The 11,395-nt window shown below is 31.6% G+C and overlaps 1 protein-coding gene across 1 annotated transcript; it reads left to right on the forward strand.

Moving 5' to 3' along the window:
- The first annotated feature begins 252 nt into the window (after positions 1–252).
- LOC139527568 (uncharacterized) lies at positions 253–4,786 on the forward strand. Its single transcript, XM_071323077.1, has 2 exons — positions 253–355; positions 2,741–4,786. Exon 2 carries the CDS (start codon positions 2,752–2,754, stop codon positions 4,450–4,452), a length of 1,701 nt encoding a protein of 566 aa, XP_071179178.1. The 5' UTR covers positions 253–355; positions 2,741–2,751; the 3' UTR covers positions 4,453–4,786.
- The last annotated feature ends 6,609 nt before the right edge of the window (positions 4,787–11,395 follow it).

Below are 11,395 nucleotides of genomic sequence, written 5' to 3' on the forward strand. Positions count from 1 at the left end.
AATTGTGTCACTTCCTCTTTGGTTCAGGTAGTTGAAACCTTAAGTAAAGTAACAAATATAAATTATTAAGTGGAAATGTTAAGATAAAAATGAACTACTGATGGCTGTGACCTATTTTAGGTAAATGATTGAAATCCTACAACGCTTTATTTATAATTATCTGCTAAATTTAGAAGATGCAAATTCTATTTATAACTCAAACAACCATTCATGTAATGTATGACAACGTATAGTGTTTACGTAATCAATCATGTGATTTAACGATATAACTTCCTTTTTTATGTTCCTTGGAAACTATGTGTTCAAGTCTGACAGTTTGTGTGTCTCTAGGATCAATGTAGAGGCTGACATGCAGGTAATTAAATGCACAAAGACATAATATTAGTAAGAAGATCCACAGTTTATTATGTAACTGAAAAACTAGGCATATCACATATATAAGGTGGATATCAGAGATTACGTACTTTGAACTTTCGTTCAGAGATACCGTTATCATTGTTTCTTTTCGGTTTATTAGTATTGTAGAACTCTGTAATTTGGTCTGTGTCTCATGAATGTAAACCGTATAGCCTCTTTTTTTTTTATTCAAATTACTGATGTTTATTCTATGCCCTGTGTGGACCATTTGTATAGTATACCCAATATCTCATTTTATAAATATATACAAGAATGGGGGAGGGGCAATACCTTTTTATGTAACCTGTTTTGAACCTTTTCAAGGTGTTGTTAACTTTATTTGTGATGAATTAAAGCTGTTAACTGTTATTTCTGATAAATTAAAGCTGTTAACTGTTTTTAACTTACTTTGTTAACTGTTATCAGTAATTTTGCATTTTTGTTAACTGTTTTTGCCAAAATCGAGATGTTGTTAACATGTAAACGGACCCCCTATTGCCCCTCCTCAAGAATTAAATACTACAAATAATCTATGAATAAAGAAAAAAAACATCATTTGGTTCTAATACAACAGGTTACACATTATAGCAATATGTATTTTCTACCTATACAAGTAGGACAGGAATGTGTTTTACTGATTTTTGTTATGCAATCATTATGTAATCAGTTATTATTCAATGAATGGCAAAATCTTGGTCAGTTCACTTGAATGAATTTAGCTCACTCACTTCTATAACTATACAGGAAAAATAAACGAAATCTTAATCAACACAGCAGGAGCGACAAACGGGTATCTCAAATTATCTCTATCGTATTCTATTATCTCATAAATCTGTAAATAGTGTAAACATCCTTACCACATAACAATAGATAATGTTTGATTAGGTGTAAAATTTGATCTATACAAATACTACCGGAAATCTGAGACACCCTTTCATAGAAAATGGCTTTCGCAAGAACATATAGTAATAAAATCAATCCTCTCGCGGTATCCATGAAAGGTTAATTTCAATTGAAAGTGGAAATTTCTTGTTAAATTTTGTTGACACAGGATTACATAATTGTTGTATAATACTAACATTGCATTAACTTGAAATAGTAATCTGTTAGCTGTCCAAAAATACTACTTTTATTAATTTTCTAGCATTATAAAGAAAGTTACAGCATTTTAAAACTGGGGAATTGGACGCTTAAAATCTTTGTATTGTGCTACTTTAAAGTATAAATTGTTAGAGGATACAGTCTGTCCATTTATTTTCTAAATATATTTGTTATCTTTATGGTATCAAAGTCTTCTCTTCTTGCAACTGTACAGAAAGAAACTCGTTATAATCGTGATCATAAAACAGTCTTGGGATTTATTTATTTAACTTTATAAACATATTGTTAAATCATTTTACATACTTCAAAAATATTGTATGAAATACACTCCTTTTCCCACCATTGACAAAATTGTAAAAGATTTATTTCATTTAAAAAAAATACTCGTTTGTGTTCAGGATGGAGTGGCATCGTTATAACGATAAATAGCGATGTGCTTACATCCATTTCATTTGAACTTTGTTGGATAATTGTCTTATTTTTCTATTATTAATGTCTTCATTGTTCATAACTATCTGTAGTTTGTTTTTTTTATTTACCTGCTACATATCTGTCTGATTAGATGAAAATTTTCACATGTATATTTGAATTTAAAATTCAAGGCATATTTCAATCATTTCATTCAGTTTGTCGATGCGCGTGATTTCTATTTAAACAAAAGACTCGACATGTGGGTCTAATTTATTTATCGGTGTTTACGAAAGATTGTTCAAACATGTTAAAGCCAATGTTTCCATCAAATTACAGCTTGTTTTAAATCTTCGTGCAACACAAATGTATTTGTGCATTCAAAAAGGTTGTAAGATATCTAGATGCATCTGTTTATTTTGCATGTAATGCTCTATTTAGTAACGGTTAAAGTCATATGTATCTGAAGTTCTGACGTGCCATTTATCAAAGCTATTAATAGTTGCGAAGCACACTGGTTGTTTCTGATATTTCGAATCAGCTGTAATTGTTACATTCTATTGTTACGTGTATTTTACGATTATTTGTTATTCCATGCGCAAAGCATTAAAAATAGAAAAAAAAGTATACTCTTAATATATATTTTGATTTGCAGATGTGATTTTTGTGCGATAGATAACAATTATTTTTCGAACGCTCTTGCTGATGTAAGCACTTCACCACTTATAAATTGAACAAGGAAAAGATATTGTTTTTGTATAGTATTCATACATAAGAGAAGGAAAAGGACAAATTAAACAATTTATTGGTTAATAATTCTGTACTTATTTTTCAGGTGTTTTAAATATGGCTACAGCATCTACAAGCGGACAAAGATTTTGTGACATTTGTAATAATCGACACGTTACCAATAACGCTATTTTCTGGTGTCCAGAATGTGACGAGAACTATTGCGAGAAATGCAAATCCCATCATGATGTTGCAAAAGCAACAAAGAAACATGAAATGATTTCTATTGAAAATGCTTTAAAGATTCCAAAATGTGTCCAAGATATAAAAATAAACTGCACAGAGCACGACGAACGGTTTGTCTATTTTTGTAGAGACCATGATTTACCCTGTTGCATTGCATGCCTGAACGATCGTCACACTGGATGTCGCAATTTAGGTCCCGTCGAAACAGTGATTCACGATGTAAAACATTCCCCTGCATTTTTGGATCTTGAATCAACACTCTCTGATTTACAATCAAATATATCTAGTATAATTGAAGATCGAACAGCCAATCTTCAAGAGTTAGCAAAACAAAAAGTAACTTGCGCAGAAAAAATCAGAATCTACAGAGCATCTCTTAATTCTTATTTGGATGAACTAGAAATTAGTTTAACCAACAAACTGCAAGTAACTTATAAATCGAAAGAACTTGAGATACAAAATTCGCTGGCAGATCTTGAATTACGTAAAGCCAGGGTTAAAGAAATGCAAGAGCATGTAAATCTTCTAAGAAGTAGTGCATCAAACTTTCAAATTTTTATGTCGATTCCCGAATACACACAAAGCGCTCATTCTTACGAAACTGAGCTGCAGGGGTTATGCGAGAATGACTCATTCAACTGGACTAATATTGCACTAACCCTAACCACTCTACAGTCAATAAAAGATTATCTTACCTCTTTTGGAAAAATAAGCGCGAAAAGAAAAGTGTCCAATACACCACTAAATTTGCAAAAGACTCGACAAGCACAACTTACAGGTTTGAGAAGTGTTAGTAGGGCAATCAATACGATGCAATTTGAGGAGAATAATCAATTTCATATTCCAGATGGAGGGAGACAACATGAAATCGTAGATTGTAGCATTTTACCAAATGATGAATTTCTGTTTTCTGATTGGGGCAACAATTGCTTGTACAAGTATAGTTATGGTACAGTTAATAGGATTGGTTTATCATTTTCTCCTATACGGTTTGCAATTGTTGATAAGAATAAAATAGCTGTGACGACCGACACCAAATTTCATGTATTAGATTTGAAAAGCTTTAAAGTAATGAAAACATTTCTTCAAGAAGACGATTTTCAACCTAGATCTATTGTATTCCAAAATAATAACTATATTTTGGAGGACAAAGATAAAGGATACATAGTAGTGGATATACATGGAAGGGTGGTTAAACACATTCCTATTGATTATACAAATTCGTGCCGTTGTGCCACCGTTTGCCTTGACGAAAAACTATATTTCGTGGACTACAAGAAAGATACGCTTTTTTGCTATGATTTTAATGGCAAGAAGGTATGGGAATTGCAGAATGAAAAAATGAAATTTCCTTACGGCCTGTCATCGAACAGTTCCAACATTCTTTTTGTCTCTGGATTTAAATCAGATAATGTATGTGCGGTTTCCACAGACGGTAAAACATTAAAGGAGATAGTTGGACCGAAAACGGGCCTACAAAATCCCATGGCAGTTCATTATTGCACGAAAAAGAAGACTTTGCTCGTTGTCAGGAAGAATGGAGATGTATTCACATATAATGACATTTCATAATTATTATGCAATGCTTGTTTTAGCGGGGACATCATATTTATAAATATTAGATCAGATTATAAAGCGATATCATTTAACTTTCCTGTTCTCACCAAACTGCATGCAAAGATTAATGGTGGAAAACATGTCCAAATAATGTTTTAATTACTTATCAAGCTTGTTTTAAAAAAAAAGGCATCAATTACCTGAAAAACCAGAATTGACATGCCACTGATCATATGGTCCGTATTAACTTTAAATTGTTTACAGACACTACCTTATAATTTATATATCGCTATTTTTATTGGTATTCCTATGCACATTTTTTTTTATAAATATATAACTATTTAATCAACGTTTTGCAGTTAAATTTCTCATGGGATATTTGATCAAACCTTCAAAACCATCACAAATATGATACCTGTTATTTAAGATTGCAAAATGTTTTAAAAGTTGAATGATTTTTGTTATTTTTGTAACCATAAACTTAATATATGGAAAATTTCTAACATGCATTTGTTTCGGGTATGTCTCAACCACTTAAGCAAAACGTACTACGTTACTAAAATAATCAGGATGCCTTAAACTATTTGTGTAATTGCACTATATTTGTTTTATTTGATAGACGTGCTTTTGAACAGCCAGTCCTTTACACTATCAGTAGAATTCCTAATCCCAAATTTATTTGAAAACTGATTGTAAGAATTACTTCTTCTTCGGGTTATTAAAAGAATGTTAACAAAGTAACAATATTTAATAATTCAAAACAAATATCAGTGACCTTATTAATGACAACCTTACTGTGCTCCTCATCTTGTCGACTCCTTTCTTTATTCATACGCGGTAACACACATCCAGGGCAGAATAATAATACGCTAGCAGTATTCATTAACTTCATGTTCTTCTTAATGACAACTCATTTGAGAAAATAAAAATAAGAAGACGCAATATGGTTTCCAATGAGACAACTTTCCTACGAAAAGGAACGCTTTGCTGATCGTCTCGAAGAATGGAGATGTAAATACATATACATTTTAAATGTAGACGAGATGAAGCATATAGAAAAGAGATGGAACGTTATTTCATAACAACGTTCCGATCGTAATTAAATCCAGAAAACTGTTAATAACGAACAATGGCGGAACGTCATAAACCTCCTTAACGACGTCGCCCATAGCGACACTACATCAGTTATCCTGAAGAGTCCCAATGGAAGGAAGAAATTGATAGAATGGAACTGTTAACTTTTTACTTATTTTATTATTTTATTTAATGAATATATATATCTGCACATGTGAAAATTATTTTTTACGCCTATATCTTTGAAATCTTTGCGCCGTGTTTGGAAATTTTAAAATTGTATCAGCGTCTCTGGTGTTCGCTTAAATTGTATAAATGTAAAGATTTAGAAAAGGTTTCTCAGTTTGAATATATTGACATGATTCATTTGACATCGTGCTATTATTGAAGAAGGATATCTGTTATCCGAAATATCTAATATTTGTTTATTTTATAGTTATTTAATGGTGATGTTGTACCCTTTTTGACTTGTTATATATTATATTTTGAAGTGTACAGAATCATATTACATGATCTATCGCCCTGTAAGATTGATCGTTGACTATTTATTCAGTCATTTAATATATATATATATATATATATATATATATATATATTATGACATGTCATGATCATAATAATTGTTAATTTTACCGAACAGATCATATATGTTAAATAAATTTTAGATCAGATTCGATAGCGATATGGTTACATATCTCGATTCTCACTAAATGATATCAATCAATGCATAAAATGAATCTAAAAGTATCATTATACTTCAGAGATGCTGTTTCCTGTTTACTTGTTATGCTTATCGTATTTATTCCATTAATGTTTCTCAGTTCAATTTCTCAGAAAATATTCGACCATACCATTTTAAATATCACACATGTGATACCGGTCATTTAGCTTACAAAAAGCTTTAAAAGTTGAATGACCACTGCTACTTTGAATAGCGTAAACATATAGAAAACTTGTAATACGTTCATATGCTAGAGGGTGTCTAAACCATTTGAATATCGTAAACATATATGATTTATGATACGTTCATATCCGGAGTGTGTATCAACCATTCCAACAAAAAGTACTTCCTAACTGAAATAATCTGGATGATCGATTTTGCATATTTATTAGGCGTGTTTTTTTACTGACAATAAGCAATTCTTAATGATCCATGTATGACTTCTTCTCGTCAGCCTGTTTCTTATAGTATACAACAAGTCACCTGTAAGTCAAGAGCCATGTTATGCAGAGGTTTTCGTTTATTGCTGTGTAGCATATTTGTATTTCGTTCTTTATTTTGTACATAAATAAGGACGTTAGTTTTCTCGTTTGAATTGCTTTAATTTTGATGTTTTGGAGCATTGTGTATCTGACTATGCGGTATATATTTGATACAAAATGCAGGATTCCGATTGATATCATGATATCCACGAGCATAGATGACTTAATACGCAATTGAAAAGTACGGACACTTTCGCGAATCTGCATCCTTAACACTAGTATTTCCCATTCATAAATTAAATGCAGATCGAAGGATTTGTTTTTAATCTTTTTAGGACATTTGTTTTTTTCAACAATTTACTTTCTTGTGGGAAATAACTGTACTTTCCGACTTGTTCCTTTTAATATTCACAAGCGGTAGATTGGATTACATACGTGTGCTTATGAGAAAGATAATAAGAGAGAGAGGAAAGATAACAGAGAGACAGTCAATAAGAATGATAAGAATCAAGTAATGTCTTTTAACTTAGAGTTCCTCTTTATAAATCATTTGCTCGCACAAATGATAAAAATATAAAAATATAAGACGTGGAATGGTTGACAGCTATGTAACAGAATCAATACGAAATGCTTGTACATTACTTCATGTCATCAAATTGTGACCGGTTGATTGTACCTATTCCATTAAAAGTAAAACTCTAGCACAGATACAATGCAGTTTTGGTCATATCTCGAATTACACCCTAAATTAGAAAATAGTGTATAGAAAAGATCTGATATGATTTCCAACGAGGCAACTCTCCAGAAGAGACAAAGTGAAACAAAAATTAACAACTATAGGTCATCGTATGGCCTTCAACAATGGGCAAAGCCATACCGCATAGTCAGCTATAAAAGGCCCCGAAATAACAATGTCAAACAACAGGCTCCAGAATTGGGACAGGCACACACATACAGAATGTGGCGGGTTTAAACATATTAGCGGGATCCCAACCCTCCCCTGACCTAGGACAGTGGTTAAACAGTACAACATAAGAACGAACTATACAAATGAGTAGAAAAAGTTGAAAACTCATTAGATGGATACAAATACATTGTACTACACAGAGTTGACGTTACCAGGTTTGGTCGATTGAAAACATAATTTTACGAGAAAAAATATAAATTCATCTGTCCAATTAAGTATTTTTCGTTTATAATTAGCAACATTTCAACAGCGAATGCATATAGTATATATATATATATCATGGAAAAATTTCAAGTGTGGTACAAATCGATAATTAACTTCAAAATAATCTAAAACAAAAATGGACCTCAAAACACATCACCCAAAGATTTCCGAAAACGTATTATATAACTTTTAAGTTAAATACACAGTGTCACGAAACATATTTCCGTAACCAACAAAATCATTATGTACATTTCAACAGTATTAAAATCATATAAATGACTCGTGCAATCTTTTTATAAAAGATATCTTTTTGTTTCAGTGATTTAATACCATTCACATAATGAATCACACGATTGGCAACATATAATGTTTATAAGTTATGTAGTCAATCATGTGACTTAAAAAAGACCTTTCTTGATGCACAAGTTAACATATATTTGTTCTATTTAGCAGCTATGTATATCTGTATATTAGAAATATAGAGACTGACGCGCTATGTAAATATGTGTGTTTATTAAGTATATCAGTATATTTGTTAAAGAAATTTGTCGTTGCGTCCGTTTATTATGTCCTTCTTATAATCTTGTCATTAGCTTCCATCAGGCGGTAATAGTAACGTTTTCTTCTGTAGCTCAGTCCATGAAGTAAACGTGTACATGTGTGATGGCTCGTTTTGAAGCTGAGACATTTTCACATGTGTGATTGAACTTTCCGTAAATTAGCATACCATGACAATCATTGAGGCGGCTCATTTTTTCACACAATTAATTCCTTTAATATATTTTATAGCTCCATAGTCTTTACATATGTATGGTCCTTTCCTTTCCAAAGCAAAACAAATGGTTAGGCTCAGTCACATGTTACAAATAGTAACATGTCCAATATAACCACACACAGATTTCTTTGTTTACACGTGACTTTTGAGTTCATCAATTTGAGGCGCATTATGGATATGTACCCATCTTTAATAGGTTTTCGAGAACATCAGCCTGATCTCGTGTCATGAACTTTCAATATAGAAAAATAACACTTTCGTGTTTATAAATATTTAAAATACATGTCACAGTCTGTGCAGATTAAAAGGTTAAAGATAAATATTTTATAGATAGATATAGGAAGATGTAATATGAGTGCCAATGAGACAGACAACTCTCCATCCAAATAACAATTTATAAAAGTAAACCATTATAGGTCAAGGTATGGCCTTCAACACAGAGCATTGGCTCACACCGAACAGCAAGCTATTAAAGGCCCCAAAAATTAGTAATGTAAAACCGTTCAGACGGGAAAACCAACGGTCTATACTATATATAAAAAAGTATGTCATCCGTTTAAGATTTTTACTTTTATATACAAAAAGTGTCGTCTCGATTTCTCTGCATGTATATTTGTGGTCTTCTAGATCTGTATGCATTCACTGTTTTCATCGGGAGAATGTTCTTTTATATTTGCAGAGTAACTTAATTGAAAAGTGTTAGTCTTTGCAGCATATCAATCGATTTCATTTGATTTTTTCCTAGAACATCTCTGATCTAATATAGATTCATGCATATAGGTATAAATGACGTGTTCAAGAGATATTTACCGCCAGTAAAAAAAAGTGGTACTCTAATCATTCATTCGCATAGTAGCACTTTAAACCAATTTTACACAAATCTGATATAACCTTGCTATTTAAGGAGGGAAATGGTTAAATTATTTCTAAGTATTGTTTTTAATTCAATTTATCTTTTTGTTTCTATTTAACTGTTTGTTTGTGAACTCATAATTAAGAATGTCCTTGCTTAAATGAGTTAAAAATTGAAAGGATAAAGATTTCTTAGTTTACAAAAAATATTTTATTCAATGAAAGTTTTGTTTGGTTATTATCTTTCGTGTTGTGTTATCGAAGTTTACCAAATGTGGCCTTAATAAAATTCAACAAAGAAACATGAGGAACGTGAAAAATACGCAAAATCATAGACATTTTCCATTCATTTCTAGTTATTATTTACGCTTTGTCGTAACAGTTGTTAAATGATTTGGTATTTTGAAATTTTCTTTCTGAATCAAATACCACTATATACCCTCATAAAATTGAGAATGGAAATGGGGAATGTGTCAAAGGGACAACAACCCCGACCATAGATCAGACGACAGCCGAAGGCCACCAATGGGTCTTCAATGTTGCGAGAAAGTCCCGCACCCGGAGGCGTCCTTCAGCTGGATCCTAAACAAATATGTATACTAGTTCAGTGATAATAGACGTCATACTAAATTCCGAATTATACACAATAAACTAAAATTAAAAATCTTACAAGACTAACAAAGGTCAGAGGCTCCTGACTTGGGATAGGCGCAAATTTTTTTACCATTTCCTTTCGTCACGGTTTTTGTTCTATTTGAATTTACTGAAGTACTTTTGAAAGGTTGAGTCAACTATCGTCAAAAGGGAGTATAGGAAAACAGCAATTCGATAGCAATTCATTTCTGAAGATTACGATGAAAAAAATGATTTTCTGTTTGATGTAAAGGAAAGTCCACAAAAACGTGTTTCATAGTAAAAATTAGACACTCAAGTACATAAAACAATTATTTTATTTTATTTGAAGTATCATATGACTTGACAAAATGCAGTTCCTTTTTCAGTAAAAATTAAGGACGTTGGAATTTTTCATGATTAAAAATGATTGACGGATTACGTGTATTGCTTAGTATCCTATGATATTTTTGGCTATAAAATTAATTCTATTCAAAGTTAGACTAACATAATTCACTATATGTCGATCTTATCGCAAAAAAGTGTTCCTTATTTTCTTGAAATATACGGTCTTAGTGATTAAATTACGTTCCAACAAAAACTAAGTGTGTATCGCTCGTATCGCAGATATTTTTCATTTTTTTCTTTCTTAAATAACAAATACCAACAAGATTTTAATTCCGATTGGGACTTACGGTAAAGCACTACTTGCAAATTCAAATCTTATTTTTGTAATAAATCTTCTGAATAATGCCGTGATGGGTACTGACTATGTTGCTCTTGACGCAGATGTATTTCGTATTTGTCTTCACTGGGTTTCTTTTCATTAAAACTTAACACTAAGTTATTCGTGTTTCAGGTTAAAATAATAAAGACGTTTTTTTTCTCCAGAGCTTCCATTTGAGATAACACGCAGTCACACTGGATAACTGTCTTGCCTACGTAATTGGAAACTACAATTTTTGATAGCTATGGGCTACATTCAATTAATTAGGGTAGACGAACTTGATAGCTCTACATCTTTTATATAAGCTTTGGATTTTACATATTTTGGCCACGAGCATCACTGAAGAGACATTATTTGTCGAAATGCGCATCTGGTGCAGAAAAATTAGTACCGTTAATGTTATTATTATCAAATAGTAACTGTTCTGATGTTGTATATATCATTTTATGATGGATGAGTTTATAGATATAGGAAGATATGGTATGAGTGCCAATGAGACAACTCTCCATCCAAGTAATAATTTATAAAAGTCTATATTAGGTTT

The sequence above is a fragment of the Mytilus edulis genome, chromosome 6 (assembly GCF_963676685.1).
Source record: "Mytilus edulis chromosome 6, xbMytEdul2.2, whole genome shotgun sequence".
In the NCBI taxonomy this organism is placed as follows: Eukaryota; Metazoa; Mollusca; class Bivalvia; order Mytilida; family Mytilidae; genus Mytilus; species Mytilus edulis.